Source organism: Cynocephalus volans, chromosome 14 (genome assembly GCF_027409185.1).
Source record: "Cynocephalus volans isolate mCynVol1 chromosome 14, mCynVol1.pri, whole genome shotgun sequence".
In the NCBI taxonomy this organism is placed as follows: domain Eukaryota; kingdom Metazoa; phylum Chordata; class Mammalia; order Dermoptera; family Cynocephalidae; genus Cynocephalus; species Cynocephalus volans.
Genome location: NC_084473.1, coordinates 71,799,374 through 71,820,515, shown reverse-complemented (window position 1 = coordinate 71,820,515; position 21,142 = coordinate 71,799,374). Strand labels below are relative to the sequence as shown.

At 43.6% G+C, this 21,142-nt stretch overlaps 1 protein-coding gene across 1 annotated transcript in view; it reads left to right on the top strand.

Moving 5' to 3' along the window:
- TACR1 (tachykinin receptor 1) overlaps window positions 1-20,228 on the top strand; it is a 134,913-nt gene extending 114,685 nt beyond the window's left edge. Inside the window, exons 3-4 of the mRNA XM_063078842.1 lie at window positions 17,577-17,727; window positions 20,028-20,228. Of these exons, the coding sequence (XP_062934912.1) occupies window positions 17,577-17,727; window positions 20,028-20,228 (352 nt within the window). The remainder of the gene's footprint in view (window positions 1-17,576; window positions 17,728-20,027) is intronic.
- Window positions 20,229-21,142: the final 914 nt, after the last annotated feature.

Below are 21,142 nucleotides of genomic sequence, written 5' to 3'. Positions count from 1 at the left end.
CCCGAAAACTGTCACATTGGGGATTAGGATTTCAGTATGTGAATTTGAAGGGTGAGGGGAGAGGGCTCAAACATGCATGCAGCCCATAGCAGGGGTCTTGGCTGGCCAGTTGGCTCAGTTGGTTAGAGCACAGCCTTGTAACACCAAGGTCAAGGGTTTGGATCTCCTTACCAGCCAGCTGCAAAAAAACAAAACAAAACAAACAAACAAACAAAAAACATAGCAGAGGCCTTGCTGGAGAGTCATAGTAAAGAGCAGAGGGGTCTTCAGGCTGAACTCTCATTAGTCCATTTCCCACTCCCGATTTTCTGAAGCAAGGAGTCTCCTGCTCCATCCACCTGCCCACTGTTCCCGCAGGTGGAAACTGGGAGCCTCAAGACTCTGTTTGCCCAGACAAATTCAACAGAATACAGGAACCACCCACGTGGTCAGGTGGGCCATGAGGTGTTACATGAATGGTGGTCAGAGTGAGGTAGGATGTGTGGTTTGATAGAAATGAGAGCACTGAAGTCTCTTAACCCTTCAAGGCTTCACTTACTCCCCTAATCTGTGGCACCCTGAATGCTGTCTTGGGACACCATTTCCAAAGTATAAAGGCAGAATGGTAGAATGGGGAAAAAATAAAGATCTGGGTTAAAATCCCAGCTCAAACCACATGCTGGCCCTGCGACATCCATCAAGGAACCTCTTTGAATCTCAAATTTAATTGCAAAATGGAGGTGATGAAACCCCACCTTAACACAATTAGTGTGGACATTAAACACAGTAACACATGAGAAGTTTCTGTATTGCACTTGGTGCTAAATCAAGGGTAACTCAATAAATGTCTTCACAGAGGCATTGTTCCCAAGGCTTTGCTATGGGTTTAATGTGTCCTCCAAAAGTTCGTATATTGAAAACTTGATCTCCATTGTAACAATGTTAAGAGGGTGGGAAATCCAATTATGATATTTGAAAAGTGGGGCCTTTAAGAGGTGATCGGATCGTGAGGACTGTGCCCTTGTGAATGGATTAAGCCATTCTTGGACTAATGGTTTAATGGTTTAATTGGGTTGTTAGAGAGTAGAGTAGGGGCTTTATAAGGAGAGCAAGTGAGCACGTAACCAGCCCTGGTTATATGATATTCTGCACCACCTCAGGACTCTGCCAAGAGCCACCATGTGCCGCCTGGACCTTGGACTTCCCAGCCTCCAAAACTGTAAGAAATAAATCTCATTTCTTTATAAATTACCCAGTTTCAGGTATTCTGTTATCAGTGACAGAAAACTAACCAATACAGTACATGCCTCCAGCCCATGCCCAACCTCAGCTTTCCTACCTTCTATTTTCTCCCCTCTCACTCCAGGGGAATGTGAGCAAAAGTCAGAAAGCCGTAATAACTGTGGCCATATAAATTATGCTATGTGGTGATCGAACAGCACATAGCATTTCTCTTACTGGTGCCACCAGCAGCCTTCTTGTGGCCTGTCTCCAACCTCTAATCCTGCCCTGCATCCGATTCAGCAGATGACTCATGTCAACCTCACTAAGACAGAAACTGAGCCCTTTCTTTCTGCCTTCCCTTCTCTCTCCCCCTTTGCCCTTAATTTCTCTTCCTGCCCCTTCTGAGCTGTCCCTAGCTAACCCCCTCCTCATATCACCATTGACTTCTTGTCTCTCACCCACAAATCCACTCTGTGCTCCCCTAGACTAAACACTGGCCTCCTGGCTGTGCACCAACCCCTCCTTCTCAGCACAAACGAACATCTATTCTACGCTTGCTGCAGTTATATTTTTATGTTGTGCTCCTTTAGTTCCTGCTATCTTTTGTCCTTTAGTTCCTGCTATCTTTTGTCCCCATCCTGACACTGAAACAGCTTATGAGTGACCTGATAATTGTCAAATCCAGTAGTCTGTTCCCAGCTGTCTCTTCCAATGTGATGACAGTGGGAGAGAAAGCAAAGGAAAGGCGAGCAGGAGGCAACAGTGACCAAGCAGCTACTTTGTTCCAACACTGATCTGGGCACTAGTTAAATAGCAAGAATTATGGTTGAGGGTAGTATTACAGAGAGCTTTCAATGTCGTGCTAAGGTGTTGGTGCTTGATTTGGTAGGCAACTTGAACCCTGAACACGAAGGTCATTTGTATTAATTATCAGAGCTGGGTTTCAGAAAACTTAATCCATGCTTGATAATGTAAGGATGGAGAAGAAGCATATCCATGGTCTCTGCTTTCAAGGAGCTTGCAGATCAGTAAGAATATAAAGCTAACACACATGAAATGAAGAACTGCAGAGGCATCAAGTCATCAAAAGCAAAGTAAATGTTAAGTGCTATGGGCGTTCAGAGGAGTGGGAGGGATTATGAAGACCAACTGGTCCAGAGAAGCTCATAGCAGCACAAGGTGGACCTTGAAGGAGGATAGGATTTGGGTTAGTGCCAGAGAAGAGAGAGCATCTCAGTAGCAGAAACAAGGCCAGTGAAGGCGCAGTGTTGGCAAGAGCTGGGCCCACCTGTGCCGCTTCCTCTGGAATGGTTGTAACTCAGCCCCTTCTCTTTGCAGTTTTAAGCTGGAGAATTTAGGTTTCCACTTAGAGCAGGGGTTGACAAACTTTTCTTTAAGAGGGCAAGTAGCAAATATTTTAGGCTTTGCAGGACCTCAGCCTCTGTCACCATCCGCCTGGCCATTAGAGCATGAAAGCAGTCTCAGACAATACTGAAATGAACAGGCCTATCAGTGTTCCAAAGAAATCTTATTTATGGACCTTGAAATTTGAATTTCCTATATTTTTCCCTAGCCGTGAAATAATATTCTTCTTTTGTGTTTTATTTTTAGCGACTTAAAAATGTATAAACCATTCTTAACTCATGAACAGGGGATAAGCTGCTTAATTTAGGCTGTGGGCCATCGTTTGTGGCCCCTGCAGTAGAGGACTGCAGCACGGAGCCCATGGAATTGGAGAGCTGTGTCCACATCTGACCTCTGCCACTCAGCAGGTACACAGCTATGCATAGACTACCTACCTCTCGGTGCCTCAGCTTCCTCACCTGCAAAGTGAAGATGAGGATGTATGAGCATCTGTCTTGTCTGGTTCTTGTGAGGACTCGATGAATAGGAAGTCTTGAACCCATGGAATTTATCCAGAGACATGGAGGAGCAACAGAGTGCAGAAAATAAAAGTGTGGTTGAAAAAACTTGAGGCTCATTGCTGTGAGACTTAGGGTCTAGTGCAAAGTCTACTGTGTGACCTTCAGAAGCCAGTTCCTTGGTTTCCTCTTACATAAAGTAGGAATGATTTTTCTCACCCTGGAGGGTAGATGTGGGGGGAAAAAATGACGAAGTATGATTGCACTTGGAAAAGTTAACGAAGCTCTATATCGCCCAGCGTCTAGATGGTGGTTTCTGACACCGTTTTCCAATGGAGGAAACCAGGACTTCCTGGAGAAATGGGTGATTCTAGGACTGAGGCAGTGGACTTGCAATGTGAGCCTGGAGAGCCTTGTATTTCCAAAAAGGAAGAAAGAACTCAACACACATACACACACACGTGCATGCGAACGCAGACACACACATAACACACAATGTTGGGCATATGTCAAAGGGACACAGAAGGCAATTGAAAGAGCTCCAAATGGTCAAAGATGGAGTAATGAGAGCAAAAAAAAAAATAAAGTAATATTGGATTATAACCCAAAGTATGTAATAAATGTCCATGCGTACACACTGATAAAGTAATATTGGATTATAACCCAAAGTATATAACAAATGTCCATGAGTACACACTGATATAAATAAAAGATTGAATAAAAAAAATAATTAGGAGAATAGACAAATCTTTCATGCAGAATAATTTCAAATAATTTATATAGATACTTTGTCTTCAAAGAGGGAGCACATTTCCCTTAAGTGGGGGCTGCACATAGTGACTTTCTTCAGAAGATTATAGTATGGAAAAGAGGAGAAAAAAAGTATCTTTACAGTAGAAAAACCTGGCAACACTACCTCAGCCTAGAGATCAAGGTCAACAGCAAGAGTGACAAGTCGTGATAATAACACGTGCCCTTGATATGATATGGTGAAAACACTTTACCTCTGTGATATTCCTCCCAAAAACCCATAATCTCGTTGTAATCATGAGGAAAACATCAGACAAATCCCAGCTAAAGGATACTGTGCAGAATACCTGACCAGTACTCCTCAAAACTGTCAAGGTCATCAAAAACAAGGAAAGCTTGAGAAACTGTCACAGCCCAGAGGAACCAAAGGAGAAGGGCAAGTAGGTGTAATGGGGGACCTCGGAACAGAAAAAGGGCATTAGGGGGAAACTAAGGACATCTGAATACAGTACGGACTTTAGTGAATAATAACAAATTAATATTGGTTCCTTAATTGTGACAAATGTACCATATTAATAATGTTAGTAATAGGGGAAACTGGCTATGGAGTATATGTGTGTGTGCTCTGTATTATCTTTGCAAGTTCTCTGTAAATCTAAAACTATTCTAAAGTAAAATAGTCATTTTAAAACTCACTATACTAATGAAACTCACTATATACCTATATATATTTATATACATATAATAAAAAAGCATACCATAAACACGGCATCCCTTCCCATATAGTTTTACAGTTCTTTTCACCCTAGACAATGCTAATCTCTATATCATAGAATTCTTGAGTCAGTTGCCTAAACTCTCTGTCAGTGTCAACTGCATTGTACAAACTCAAGAGGGTGCTATTTATGCAACAGATTCTGTGGATGACGTCCTGAAGTTCTGCTGAGCGCAGTGATGCATAAGCACTTTGCAATCTTTGTGCCTTAGTTTTATCATCTATAAAACAGAGATTGCTGCTGGGAGAAGGGAATGAGGTGATATAAGTAAAGCATTTAAAACAGAGCTTGGTATATGGCAAACATTGCATCAATATTAGGTATTAATATGGTTGTGGTGGTGGTGGTGATTGTTGTTGTTGTTATTATTATTTTTATTATTACTAGAATGTCTCCAAATCATAACCTGAATTTTCCAGACTCTCTCCATTCAAGCTGTGTCCTCGTGATACTTAATTTTATGTGTCGACTTGGCTAAGTGGCCAGTCAAACACTAGTCTAGATGTTGCTGTGAAGGTAAACAGCAAAACTGAGATTTTCTGGGGAGGAAGGAATCCTGCCTCAAGACTGCAACATCAGCTCTCACTTGAGTTTCCGGCCTGCCAGCCTGCCCTACAGATTTTGGACTTGCCAATCCCCACATCTGTGTAAGTCAGCTCCTTAAAGTAAATCAGTCTTGATACCTAGAAAGAGAGCTCCTATTGGTTCTGACTCCCTGGAGAACCCTGACCAATGCAGCCCCCTAGTCCCAGCCTTCATCGTGTCTTGCCCAGATGAAAGTGCAGCCTCTCACCAGGGCACAGTCTTAATGTCTAACTACTCTCCACATCAAAGCTGGGCCATGTTCTGCCCTACTAACCCCTTCAGTGACTTATTTTGGCACTTCAAGAGGAGACCCAGCTCCTGAGAGCATGGACTATAGGACTGTAGGGGCTATGGCTCCTGATCACATCTCATGGCCCTCACCCCTCAATCCTACACTCCAGCTATACAGGCCTTCTCTTGGCTCCTCCAATGTGCCCAGTTCATTCAGATCTCAGGCCTTTGTGCCTGCTCTTGTCTCTGCATGGGCCACCCACCCCTGCAGGCTTCATGGAGCTGCCTTGCCCTTCAGATCTCTGAAAATATCACTTTATTGGAGTCCTTTGAGTATGAACTCCTGGTATTCGCTACCATCGCCCCTTGTTTGGCTCATTTATGCACTTAACACATTTATGATTTTATATTTGTTTGCCGGTATATTGATTATCTGTCTTGCCCCTACACTGTAAGCTTCTCAAGGACAGGGACCATGTCCTTTGTATTCACCACTGTATCCTCAGCACTTAGTACAAAGTAGGGGATTCTTTAACAATTGGATGGTTGAATGAATGGGACTGGGCAGCCACTATGCAACCTTTTCTTTCTGTGTTTCTCAACCATAACTAAAGGTGCTACCCAACACAGGGCTGGCCCTAAACCTGAACAGGTGACTTTGCTAACAATATACTGTATGTACTTTATAAAGCCTAAATCTACATGATTCAGTATCTAAGCACAGTCAAGTTCAGGAAGCCTAATTTAATAGCCAAAAGTAATAAAATAGGAATTCCATTAAAAAGTACCCAAACCAATTGTCCAGAGCAATAATAACAAAAAAAAAAGTCCCTGTCTTTGCACACCTGTTCTTATGTCCCACCATCACTCCCCTCATGCCCTTCCCAAACAAAACCTTCCATATCCAGTCCCCATGGACTTTCTGTCTCTACTGTATACATCAGCTTAGCTTTCCTTCCAGCAAAAAAGACCCCATTTTTGTCAGAGGAGGAGGTTGCACAAAAGATGGTCCAGAAATTGTTAGATTCTCTTTGGCCGACTTGAGGAGGTGGGAAAATCTGTCAACATTTCCATGTTAAAAATATTTGTTCTCTCACACACAACTCACAGAAGACTTCAAATTGATGAATGCAGTCTCCTTGATAATTTCTTGTGAGACACATAAATTACATTGCTCAATTTGTTAACAGAAAGTATGGACTGGCAGCCTATGTGGCTCATGGCATAAAGGTCTATTGTTTCTGGCGAGAGACTTTTGGCTGAGGAACAGGAAGTAGGTTGTTTGTCTTTCCCACATATTTCAGTCAACTGAGAGTCTCTCTGAGCCCAGGGTTCAGGACAGGAGGAGGCTGTGGAAATATAAGAATGAATCCAGACATAAACTGGAATCCAAGACTTGGCCATATTCCAAGTCACTCATCTTGTGGAATTCAATTCTGGGTCTGAATTTTCCAGCCATGCTATTTTTCAGTAAAGTATCTGCCACTATTAAATGCTGCACATAATTTTTGTGCTTAATGTATTTGCTCATTCTTGAAAAACTGTGGTTTCCCTGCTCTAAGTGACATCGATCTGTTCTTCCTCTTAGCTCATCCGAGCAGAAAGAGAATGAAATGCAAAGGATTGAAATGAGAAAAGGAAAGATCTGTTTTCATTTTCTGTTTTATCCCTGAGAGACCTGAACAAGGCAATTACCTTCTCTGAACCTTAATTTTTCAATTTTAAATGGGGTTAGCAACATGTCTCTTACCTGAAGTCCCAGAAGTAACTATATAAAGGCTAATCCACTTTCCAGAAACGCCATTACAAGGAAACTACTGCACACAGAAAATGTGAAACTTTTACATCTTCTACAAGCCAATGGCTGTTTAGGTTGTACCACATTGGATACTAGATTTCATCAGAAGAAAAGGTTTCTGGACATTTGTTAGTGGTTGTTGTGCTAAGATCTGTCTTATGCGGAGAAGATATTTTCAGCGCGCAGCAAGGAAAACAGGCGGTTAACGTGAGGGCTGTGAGTCTGGGCACTTAGTCCAGACTTGGGGATATGGATGGTTATTAGTCACAGGCTATTGTAACTATGACTGTTTTGATTGTTTGAAGTGTTTTTCAGACCCTGGGAACTAGAGAGAGTGTAAAATACCAACCAACGCCCACATTTATGGTGCAACTTACTAATACCAGGAAATGTTTACTTGTATCAGTTGGCACTGATTGATGCAGTATCTAAACAATGCCCCACCAAAAACAACCATGTCTTAAATGCTGGACAGACAACAGAGTACAAGCTTCTGTTCTGCTGTATGCACTCCAGCCATCCCCAGATCAGCATTCATCAGAGGCTGCAGAGGCCAAGGCAGAAGCTCATCCCAGATCTTTTACCCATGCAGCAAGGAGTATTCCACTGCAGTGACAGTCAGCTAACCCAGCCTCAAGCACAGCAAAATCAGCCATCTAGAGGGGTTGAGGGTGGGTGAGTTATATTAGCAAAACATTTACCAGTACCCACTTGTACTCAGAGCAAACATGTCACAGATAAAATGCAGTATTGTTCTCAATGGGGTTGGAATATTCCAAAGTTTGCAAAGCTCTTGCCACTCAAGGCACATTCTGGAAAACTGCACCACGGCATGGATATGGGGGGTGGGGATGGGATGCATGGTATGTGGTGTACAATGAATTCAAGCACATGAAATGCTTGCTTCGTTGCTAGGCTACAGTAATGCCAGTAATCTAAACAGCATACAGATTGGTCCAGGTGCCAGCTGCAGTCTGATGCCACCTTTTGGCAGTTGTCTGCCTTGGAGTTCTGTGTCTGGGCCCTGTAGCTGGCTGGGGGACTTGCACGAGAACATCGTTGGGATTCCAGGAATCTTCAGATGACTTGGTATCACCTGTCAGACTGAGCAAATTGACCAGGGAACATCATACAGATTCAGGGACTCTCTCTGTCTCTCTGCTTCCTCAGACAGGGTCTCCCCTCCACCACGTCCCCTGCCCCTAACCCAGGTTAAGAACCTTAACTTACCAGTAGGAATTTCATGGCCACCACCATCTTTGACCAGCCCACTTGGTTCCGTTCTGAAAACCAGTCCTCCTCCTTCATTCCTCAAAGCCCTGCTAACATGTAGTTATTGGGTGAGGCATATTTTACTGGAGATTCAGGAAGTGAAATTAGAGAATTACAGCTTAGGACTTTCTTGAATTTGTTCTCAGATGCCGCTGTTTCTTGCAATGCACTGAGCAGTCATCACCACAGGAAGTTTCTTGCTAACTTGACCTTTTGCAAGTCCCTCTTCCAACCATGGGGTTCAGGCTCACTCATGCTCTCGCATAAACTTTATTCCTGAAGGGTATTTTTCACCACAGACACCAATTCACCATTTTTACCTCACCCCAAGTTAGGCTTCTGGTTTATCTTTTCCTGTCCCAAAACACAGTAAGGTCCACAGCCAAACCAAGGGCCATCTAATTTGTTCTCTCCCAGCAACATGAAACATACAGAAGCATTTAATGCAAGGTTTGTTTTTTCTTTGACAAATCAACTCAATTGAAATTTCAGGTAGGACTATTAGCCACCTGCCTCCACCCACCCCATCCCCTAAGCAGACAGAAGGGAGGAGGACTGGATGAGGAGACTTGGCTTCTTTCTGCTGGAGTCTAGTGTTTGAATATCTTGTTAGAGCAATTCTGAACTCTGGAACCAGACTGGGTGACATGTTGGAGAGGTGCAGAGGTCTTCATATTCCCTACCTTTTCAACCACATATACAGATGTTTTCCTTTGGCCCCCATTTAGCGACTGCCTGCTCCCCTCCCATTCGTGGCCAGGCATTTTACACCCACTGTCTGCACTTCCTCACTTCCCATGACTCAGCCCACCCAGTCTAGAGATTGGAATTTCCAGAGAACAAGCTCCAATCCTCAACCTCCCCACCTTCCACCCCTGGACAGGCTCCCCCTGCCCCTAGAGTCTCCCTCCCTTCTGTCCACCCCAGCCTCTTGCCCTGGGGTAGCCCCAGACAAGGGCTTCTCTCTCCTCATGTCCACCCTGCACCCTCTCCCCTTCTCATGGTGTTTCTGGACACTAGAGGACTCCCAAATCTCATGCCAGCCCAGATTTTTTCTCCAACTGCAGATCCAGGCATCTAACTGCCTGCCCTCAACATCAGCATGTCTGAAAGGTGACTTACCAACTCCCCCCACAGGCCTGCTCTTCCTCCCCAGGCCCCCGTAACAGGGAGTCAGCCTCACTGCCCCCCACTCACCCAGGCCAGAATCCAGGTAAAGTACGGCTTCAACAGCCCAGTCCCCAGCTCTTCCTTCCAGACACAGTGCCTCCTGAATCCTTCCCTCCTACCCCCCTATCTATTCTACATGGCCCTAGCTCAGGCCATTGTCCCTTCCTGCCAGAGTCGCTGCCTCTAGCCATGGCCTCTTCCATCCATGCTCCACCACTACTAGAGCAGCGTGGCAATATATCTGGTCCTGTTTGCCCCCTGTTTAAGCCATTTCATAGTTTCCCATCAACTTTAGAATAAATTGTGAACTCTCCAGCCTGTCCTAAAATGCCCTTCATCGTGTTTTCTGTCTTCCTTTCTGGCCGAGTCTCCTGATACTTCCTCACACCTGTAATCACATCCTGGCACCCCCGTCACGCCACGATCCTCCCCCAGTGCTTTTGCACTTGCTGTTTTCCTACCTACGGTGCCTGCCTCGCCACCCCCAGCTGCCTGCCTTTCCTTATAGATCAGGCCTGGCCAAGCAGCTCTTCCACCAGGGAGCTTCCCTGACCAGCGTGAGGAGTATCTCACTTGTGCATTCCCATTACCCTCCATGCACTCAGTAACCAAGCACCACCCCATTGTATTCACAGTTGTTTTTAAATTGTTTAGGTATCAGAATATTTTTATATTGTACCTATAAGGGCCCACTCACACCCCTCCTCAACGTCTCCACTCCCCGTGAAGAGGTAGCCGCTGCCAACTGCTTCCTAGGCTGCACTCTTTGGCACTTCTCTGTTTCCCTGAAGGCTGTGAACTCCTGGAAAAGCAACCAAAGACTGGAACTCTCCTCAGTGTCCCTAGCCCCTAGCCCATGGCCAAGTATACAGTAGGTGCTGAATAAATACTTGCTGTATTTATCAATTAATAGGTCGCAATTTTTGCCTGCCTCCAAGAGAACTACAAAGGGCTCTGGGGTTTGGTTCCAACATCTAGATGTGAAAGTGACCAAGAAATACACAAGTTTTGCTTTCTTTTACTACAAAGAAACCACTCTGATTTGCAGATTTTTTCCTAGGAAGCAAAAAGTCAAGCGTCTAGCAGCACACTGTAAGCCTGGGGGACGTTTGAGGAACAGCAGGAGGATGAGCCTGCTTGTGTATCAAATGAGAGATGACCCCAAAATCCTTAATGCAAAGAGTGTTCTGGGGAAAGGTAGGTTCACTGTCACCTTGTATTTGCAGGACCATCTGAGGAGGTGGATTCAGCTTGTTGCTTGTGACCTATGATGAAGTAGTAAAAGCTGCAGGGCCACAAGTTTTCACTCTATTTAAGGAGGAACTGCATTTGTCTCAGCTGCCAGCAGTGGGAGTCTCAATGCCAATGACTCTCAGCCCTGGCCACACAGGAGGGTCGCCTGGTGAGTTTCTGAAACACTGATGCCCAGGCTGCATCGCAGGCCAATTAAATCCAAAGCTCTAGAATGGGATCCACACATTCAAATTTTTTAAGGATCCCGGGTGATTCCAATGTGCAGACAAGACTGAGAGCCGTGTGCTTCAAACTTGAACTTACATGTGAATCACCAGGTAGTTTTGTTAAAATGCATATTCTGATTTGGTGGGGCCTGAGAGTCTGCATCTCTAACAAGCTCTCAAGGATCACTGATGTAGCTTGCCTTTAGAGGTAGTGAGCAGCATGTTACAGGTGGAATTCAAGAAGATGCTGGATGATTATGTATACGGATATTGCAGAGAGGGTTAATGCACTGAATGGGGGGTGGGATTACATCAGTGTTCTTTAACTTTTCTGTAACACCTGAAATCTCCCACCCATTCACCCCAGAACAAAACCATCCACAGACAGCCGATATATAAACCCAGCAAAGCAGAGTTATATCCTTAGAGTGAGGATGGGGAACCCAGAGCCCCCATCCTGGCCTCCTTTTTTCCCCCACCCCAAGGCACCTAGAGTCTCCACCAAGTACATTATGAAGATACCTAAATATTATTTAATAAACCTATCGATCTTGATTTTAAATGCTGAGGATTATCTGAGAAACTGAAATTGTTGATGTTTTGAACAAGGAGGTGACTCCCGCTAGTGAGACATAAGTAAACCTGTATTAGTGGGCATTAAGATATTATAGCATTAACGACAAGGGAATCTGTGGGATTTGGGGCTCATGGTTTGTATTCAGCAAGCTTATCCTGTAAAATGTGTCAAGCTCCATTTGCTGCTTAGAGGAGTAAATAGTTGTTACAGGCCCCTTCCTTCTGAAAATTCCAATAAGCCCGTCTGCAGGATTTAATGATCAAAATCAGCACGCTGGGTTCACCATCTCTACCCCAACCCAGCACCTAGCTCATCAGTTGGGACTGAGCAGTCCCTTCTGCCACCGCCTCTTGCTGTCATGTCTGGTTCTTTCTCTGGCTCACTTCTAGTGCATCCTTGACCCCAGGTCTCTTCTCCCAAGGCAGATATTAATTCTGAGAGCTGATAAAATCCTGCCTTGTAGGAACCTAGGAAATATCAGAATGAAAGCCAAAATAAGCATGGAGCCATAGACAATAAGATTACACTGGTTCATTGACCAGCTCTCTAATGATTTTGGCAAATATAAATACATAAACAGTGTTATCTCCAATTAACTACAAGATATGGTAAAATTTCTCCAAAGAAGGTAGGTATCAAGGAAAAAGAAATGTATTTACTTTCATATTTTCTAATGATATAATTTCATTCATTTGAATTTTGTGCACTTAGAATTTTTGGTAACTTTGACACTGTTCAGATTGAGTATTTGCCATTTCTATATAAAAGCAATTTATCTGAGCAAGACTTAGGAGAATGCTGTGGACTGATTGAATTGCGTCCCCCAAGGTCTATATATTAGAAGCTTAATTCCCACTGTAACTTGAGGGTGGGAAATCCTGTTATGGTAACTGAAAGGTAGGGCCTTGAAGAGGTAGGTGATTAGATTGTAGAACCATGCTGGAGTAAATGGATCAGTGTTTGTGGTCAGGGGCATGGTTCTGAGGGCTTCAAAAAGAGAGTGCCTGAGGAGCTATCTCTCTCTCTCTCTGCTCCACCATTTTCTGCCCTGTGAGACCCCTTTACTCCTATAAAGTCACCACCAAAGAACAACCTCACCAGATATGTTCCCTGGACTTTGGACTTCCCATCCTCAGAAACTGTAAGCAATAAATTTTGTTTTCTTTATAAATTACCGAGTTCCAAGTATTTTGTTATAAGCAACAGAAATGTACTAATACAGAGGATGTGTCTAAACTATCATCCTATCCAAGAATCAAACCCTTTTTTTTTTTTTTTTGCCCCAAGTTGGGCGTGGGCTATCAAGGAGTGCCTAAAGGGAACAAAACACTGCAAATCTGGAGATCTAAGATTCCAGCTTGGCTAAAAACCTTTTTGGGGCAGGGGGTTTATTAAATTTTTTATTGTGATAAAATATGCATAACATAAAATTTACCACTTTAATAATTTTTAAGTATATAATTCAGTGACATTAAGTACATTCAAAATGTTGTAGAGCCATCACCACTATCCATTTCCAGAACTTCTGTTTCATCTCAAACAGACTCTGTACCCATTAAACAATAACTCCATCTCCTAATTTAATCTATTTTCTGTCTTTATGAATTTGCTTATTCTAGATATTTCATATAAGTGGAATCCTTCAATATTTGTCTTTTTGCATCTGGCTTATTCATGTAGCAGGATGTTTACAAGATTCATCCATGTTGTAGCAGGTGTCAGAACATCATTCTTTTTTTATGACTGAATTATATTTCATTGTATGTATACATCCCATTTTGTTTGTCCATTCATCTGTTGATGGCATTTGGGTTGTTTCTACTTTTTAGCTGTTGTGCATAATACTGGTGTGTAGGCTCAAATAATGTCTGTTTGAGTCCCAGATCTTGAATCTATCCCTAGACCCAAATTCTTTTGGGTCATATCTAGAAATAAAATTGCTAGATCGTATTCCTATGCCATTTTTAATTATCCATATTCGAGCATGGAAAAGCCAATTCTCTACCTAACTGTAACACTTTTTAACTAAAATTAAATCCATATTTTGGATGTTTTAAAATAAATTTTAAAAATTACTTTTTATTTTTTTAAAAAAGGAAGGATTTTTATTTTTATTTATTTTTTTATTTTTTTGACCAGTAAGGGGGTCACAACGCTCAGCATGGTGTTGTCTGCACCACGCTCAGCAAGTGAGCTAACCGGGCATCCCTATATGGGATCTGAACCCGCGGCCTCAGCGCTATCAGCACCTCACTCTCCCGAGTGAGCCACAGGGCTGGCCCAGAAGGATTTTAAAAAGGCTGATACATTATGTTTACTAATTCATCTTAGCATTTGCCTGATGGTCTGGTCCATGATTTCCCAAAGGACACATCATTTTAAATATAGATTTTATTTTGTATTCAGGTATGATAAGGGGGCATGATTGCCATTGAAAAGATAGTTTATTACTCACAGGTCCCAGGAGGAAGGGACTTAGGCTCCTACCATGCCACAAAGGAAAGCCTTTTTTGGGGTTTTCTCAGGACGGAACCAGTGAGGCAGGGTGAGCAGGTTTAAAATTGGCTAACTTGAATAATTTTGGTGGGCTTGAGAGTGTAGGAGCTGTTCTTAGTTGTCTGATATTTGGCTTCAGGGTGGTTAGGGCAGGAGAATAGTGTCTGCCCAATAAAGCAGGCAGGTGGGGGTATGGGCATAGGATTGTTCAGTTTGCATATGAAAGGCACTCTAGCAGGAGAGCCCTTTGTTGTCTCTAGGAAGTAGCTAGGCCTGGAAGAGGCAGTCCCTCCCTGATCTGCAAGGCCCCAGATGCAAAGCATAAGATACAGAAACCAGAAAATATGATTAAAACACACTTTAATGAAATCATTAAATCACAAACAACAGTCGGGTCCCTACAGGCTTACCAATCTAGGTCTGAAACAGTGGTTCTCAGTGCTAGCTGTATATCAGAGTAACTTGGGGAATTTTCTAAAATATAGTTTCTTACTCCCACACCCAGGTCCATTGAATGAGTACCTTTGGGCACTGATTATTTTAAAAGCTTCCCTGGTGATTCTGATGTACATTTGGGGTTGAGAACCATTGGTCCAAGACAATGTTTCTCAGAGTCTGGACCAGGAACAGCAGCAGCAGCATCTCCTGGGAACTTGTTATAAATGCAGATTCTCAGGCCCACACAGACCTGCCAAGTCAGAAACACTGGGTGGGGTCCAACCCTCTGTGATCCGTACATGCCCTCCAGGTGATTCTGAAGCCTGCTCAAGTTTGAGGACATTGGTCCAGGGTAAGGAACAATGGAAACTTAACTGCAGTGTCCTCCCATCACATCCCTGACCGTGACAATCAGCACTCAGAACTCCTGGCAAAGCTCCTCTAACATGTTTTCTTCACTAACCAAGTATCAGCCTGTGTGTCAGGCAGGGCTCTTCTTAGGGGTAGAAGTCTATGCAACTTGGAGTTTCTCTGGTTCTCTCAGCCCCTGTAGTGTCCAAATGCTTTGCTTGCAAGCACTGTCAGTAAAGCAACCAGAAGTAGGGACTGGGGTCAGGTTGGATCAGGTATGAAACACAATATACTGTCACTGCCATGATGGCTGCAGAACCCAGAGGTTCCAGAGGACATGACAATCTAGGGAGCTTTGAAAGCCTGGTGAGACTAGAGCAGCCTGTCTGTACAGCACAGATGTGCTCAGCACTCAGATTTACTGAATCTGTGGTTCATTACTTAAGAACTTTTCATGTATCTTCAAATTGCAAATTTTAATACTGAGGGAGCTGAATAAGTGGCAAAACTGTGGGGTTTAACAAAGAAGTGACTGAAAGCAAACAGTATCAATAAAGAAGAAATTCAGTGAATATGTGGGTTTTCCTCATAGGAACAAAATCATTGCAGAGAATAAGCATAAATGGTAAACAGAGCGGAAGAAAAAAATCATTGGATGACTTTTCTTGTGACAAGAAGCTGGTTCTGGGGTCATAGTCCTATTTTTGTTTTTTGGTTTTTTTTATTGAAAGCTTATTTATTTTTTTATTTATTTTTTAAATTTATTTATTTATTTATTTATAATTTTTATTGAATCAAAATTGATTATACATATTTTGGGGTTCAACATTGAGATATGTTGATCAAATCAATATTACTAGCATATTTCTTGTTACAAATCATACTTATTCTTTATGCCCCTTGTCCAATCTCACCCTATCCCCCAACCCTACCCCCAACTACCCTAGATTTCTTCTCTCCTTCTGAAAGAGTAATGGTTACTCTGTTGATTTGTTGCCTAGATGATCTGTCCAATGCTGAGAGGTGTGTTCGGGTCCCCCAATATTATCATAGAGCAGATGCTTCTTCTGTCACTCTGGAATGGGCTTTGTGGAGAAAGACATCCTCTTCTTTTCTTTATCTCTGCTGGTGACTCTCCTGGTGTCAATGCACTGCAGTGGTTGGTGGCCCATCTCCATGGTGTTTGTGGCATCTAGCTGCTTTCACAGCAGCCATGCTTATTGTGGTGGCTGTGGTGGGCCACCCACATGGAGTGATATTTTTGGCATGCTCCTTGGCACTACTGGTATGCCTGGTTGTGGGGGTTCCGGTCCTGGGCTCCATCCCTCATGTCCCTGGGCAGGTCCCGAGGTGACACAGCCAATCCCAGCTCCTTCCCTTACCAGCTGTAAATTTGAATAAATTAATTATTTTAAATTTTGGTTCCTCATCTACAAAATGGGATTATGATAGTATCTATCCAATCATTTGCTTTGAGGATTAAATAAAATAATCCAGTAAATACTTGGCTTTGTGCTCTTCACAAACACTCAATAAAATTTAACTATTATTTCTGCTCCTAATATTAAAATTAATAGTATTATTAGCATAGTGACATAGAGTAAGTCCCCCAAAATATTAGCTGAGCTCATTAGGAATGCTGGGCCTCTCTGTGACACTCACATCTGAGAAAAGGGCTATAACTAACCAACAATCCAAGGACCCCTGAGAAAAAAATCTTTTCTCAAAATTCCAAAAGCTTGTTTGAGTCTCCTACTTAGAATCAGCCTTGCCATAAGCAGAATAGGATAACACATGCTGCTGTAACAAACCTCAATATCTCAGTGGTTTAACACCACGAAGGTTTATTTCTTGCTCACTTCCCGGTCAAATGTGAGTAAGCTGGCATCTGTCCTCCAAGTAGTGACTCAGAGTCCCAGACAGCTTCCATCTGGAGATATATTCTTAAAGGCCAGACTTAGAAATGGCTTACGGTGTGTGGCTTTCACCCACCTGCTTCTAGGATTAGTCTTATCTCTCTCCTCCAAGCTAACTATTCTGATCTCCATGAATCCATTTGACACGCATGGTTTGCTGCTCATCAACCATCATGGTGCTTCCCATCTGAATGCACTAGTTGGTCTACATCCCTGCATTAAAACTGAGCAAAAGTGTAGTCTGACAGGTATGAATTGAGTGATACAATCACCTCCTTCATTCTAGAGAATATACTTCTAATAATGCAGCCTAAGTTTGCATTCTTTTTGGGAGGGTGGGGGGACATTGTAAGTGATATTGAACTTAACATCAACTAAAATTGCCATAGGTATACAACATATTCAGTTCCTTCTTGTCAATGGTTTATTGGGGTTTTTTTCTCTGTTCTATGTGAACAGGAAGAATCTCCACTATGGAAAAAGTCCACAAGAAAAACATAAATTGAAGAGATATGCTTTCTCTAGTTTATCCATTAATATCACCCATCTACCCCCATGCAGGTGGCCAGCCTCCCTAGGGTGTGCCTTATAGCCTAAGCTTATTAATGGTAAATGCTGAGAAAAGTAGTTGCCACACCTCAGCCGCCTCTGTTATTTCATAGACTGATCCCTCCCGTCTATCTTGTTGCAGGTACCACATCTGTGTGACTGTGCTGATCTACTTCCTCCCCCTGCTGGTGATCGGCTATGCATACACAGTGGTGGGAATCACCCTTTGGGCCAGCGAGATCCCCGGGGACTCCTCTGACCGTTACCACGAGCAAGTCTCTGCCAAGCGCAAGGTGAGCAAGGGGCAGACAGCACCTAACCCACCCTGGCACAGGCGACAGGCTGGCAAGCAGGGCTGGCAAGCTGGTGAGCCCCAGTGACAGCAGGCACAAAACATTGCTGAGTCAGGGGAACAGCAGAGAGAAGGGAAGGGACCTTTCTTCAGTGTGTTTGTAACCCAGGTCTGGCTGTACAGGCATGAGCCATCTCACTCGCTCCTTAGGAGTAATTACAGCCTGTCAATCCATTAAAACACACACACACCTACAAAAGCATTGAAGAGTTATTTGCTCCTCTTTTTATATTTAATTAAAGTTTGACAAAGTAATACATTCACATGGTTCAAACATCAAAAAGTTTTAAAAGGAACAAAACTACAGTGATAGAGAACAGATCAGGAGTTACTGGGGGGTTAATGTTGCAAGGAGGGGCATGGGGGCTGCCTGTGAAGGGAGAAGGTGAGTTTCTTTGTGGAGATGGAGCAGCTCTGTATCCTGATTGTGGTGGTGTTTTCACTTATCTATACCTGTAGTGAAATTTCACAGAACTACACACACACACACACACACACACACACACACACACGCCCCACAATTGTAACTACTATTGTTTCTTGTTAACCCTTCTAGATAGTGGCATTTATAAGCCAAGTAAATAATATTTTTTTCTCTTCTCCTTTTTTTTACACAAATAGTAAATACACACTGTTCTTCCCCTCAACCTTATCACTTAACAAAACCCATGAGATCTTTGAAAATCAGTATATGAAAAGCTTTCTCATCCTTTTTTTTTTTTTTTTTCTTTTGGTACTTCTTTGCATAGTATTTCATTGTGTGGATGTTCCATAGTTTCTCACTAAAGATTTCTAGGGGATAAAAGAAAGGGAGTTGCATCAGCCTAGTGCCTCAGTCCATCTGGGCTGCTACAACAAAATACATTTGACTGGGGACTTATAAACCACAGAAGTATTTCTCACAGTTCTGGAGGCTGGCAAGTCCAAGATCAAGGCACCATCAGCAGATTTGGTGTCTGGTGAGGGTCCTCTTCCTGGTTCGTGGATGGTGCTTTCCACTGTGTCCACACATGACAGAGGGGTAATGGGTCTCCTTCCAGCCTCTTTTATAAGGGCACTAATCTCATGTAAGAGGGCCCTGCCCCCATGACCTCAGCACCTCACAAAGGCCCCACTTCCTAATTTTATCACCTTGGGGGTGACACAAACATTCAGACCATAGCACCTAGTTTTCATAATACTGCCTTTTAAATGCCTTTTAAACATCTCATACTCCTTTGCTGCAGTTGTCCAGATCTTTTCCTTTCTCTCTGCCTCACTCTCCAAACCAAGCAGCCTGCCCTGGCTCATTGCCCCCACCCTTCCCCACCCCTTCTGCTACTTCCCCCTTTCCTGGGCCTTTCCCTCCTGAACACCCACTCACCTTTGCTCATTAATGTGGTCTCCCTTGGCATCTCCAGTCATTGACCAGAAGGATAATATAATACAGTAGTCGTCAAATGTCAGCATGCATCAGAATTATCTGAAAAGTCTGTCAAACGAGGAATTCTGGGTCTTACCCTCAAGATTTCTGATTTAGTAAGTCTGAGGTGGTGCTATAGGTCAGATGTGTCCCCCAAAAGTTCATGTATTCGAAACTTGATCTCCATTGTAACAGTATTAAGAAGGTCAGAAATCCAATTATGATATTTGAAAGCCAGGGCCTTTAAGAGGTGATTGGCTATTAAGGACTGTGCCCTGATGAACGGATTCGTTCATTCATAGAGTAATGGTGGTTTAATGGGTTGTCATGCACATGGTTCTGATGGTTTTATAAGGAGAGAGAGTGAGAAGTTTAGCTCACTCTTGCTCAGCCCATTTTTCTCACCATGTGACACCCTGCATTACTGCAGAGAGTCACCACCAAGAAGGCCCTCACCAGATGTGTTCCCTGGACTTTGGACTTCTCAGCCCCCAAAACTGTAAGAAATAAAGTTTCTTTCTTTATAAATTTCAGATATTCCCTTATAAGCAACAGAAAATGGACTAATACAGGTAGAGTCCAAGAGTTTGCTGTTCTGGCAAGTTCCCAGGTGATGGTGATGATGCTGGTCCTGGGTCTACACTCTGAGAACTGCTGACATAATCAAAGTCCTTTGGCACCGCATACTAAAGATCTTTCCTCCTCCTTGAAAGGGTTATCAGAAATAGTTCCCACCCCAAACCCCACTGTGTGCAGTAAGAGGGTAGGCGGAGAAAAGAAGTAGACCTGAGAGAAGGAGGCGGTGCTGCTGGTCTCACCTGTCTTGGCCCTCTTGTCAGGTGGTCAAAATGATGATCATCGTGGTGTGCACCTTTGCCATCTGCTGGCTGCCCTTCCACATCTTCTTCCTCCTGCCCTATATCAACCCGGATCTCTACCTGGAGAAGTTTATTCAGCAGGTCTACCTGGCCATCATGTGGCTGGCCATGAGCTCCACCATGTACAACCCTATCATCTACTGCTGCCTCAATGACAGGTGAGGATCACACCCCCATACTCCCTTCGGGGCCCACAAGACCATCCATCTATACAGCAGCCAAGCATCCAACCTAAATGTGCAAAGCCAGCTGTGAGACAAGAGCAAGAGGTGGATGCTGTAGCAAACTACCCACCATACTCCCCAGCCCCTGCTGATTATTGCTGTGCAGGAACATGAGCCCAGGGTGGACTGATTTTTTTTTCTTTTCCAAGAGGAACCATAAATAAAAATGTAATTTTTATGTGAAATCTTCTGATTTCTAAATATTAGCTATGCTGGCTAGTTAGCTCAGTTGGTTAGAGCGTGGTCTTGTAACACCAAGGTCAAGGATTTGGTGCCCCATGCAGGCCAGCTGCCAAATAAATAAATAAATAAATAAATAAACAAATAAATATACTGGCAACTAAGTTGGGAGAGGGGGCAGTGTGGAATTTAAAACCTCTGTGATGCATATTAAACAGGTCTGCAAGCTGGGTGCAGTCCAGAGCCTGTGAGTTTTCTCACGCTGTGCTATGGATCCAGTGCACAGGGGCTCTACATATGGGGGGCGGGGGAGGGGAGCAGCACTAGAATGCCATCCCCCACAGGACTCATGCTCCCTTCTCTCATCTCTCACTTTCATCTTTCCATCCCATTGTACACTCTGGGCAGCTTTACCCAGTTTCTTCCAGCAGTTCCAGCAGGACAGGATAAGCAAAAATGAGTCAGAGGCCTGATTCCTGCCCTCACCTGTTCAGAGGGGTTAGGGAGAGCCATCCCCACAGCAAAAGCCAACCTCAGATAAGTAAGAGAAGGGAGAGCCCATCAAGAATGGAGGTCAGCAATGGGGAATTCACCGTGGCATGCAGAGGGTTCCCAAGAGGGGCCTGGGACACCACTGGTGCAGCACAATCTAACATCCAGAGCATGACCCCA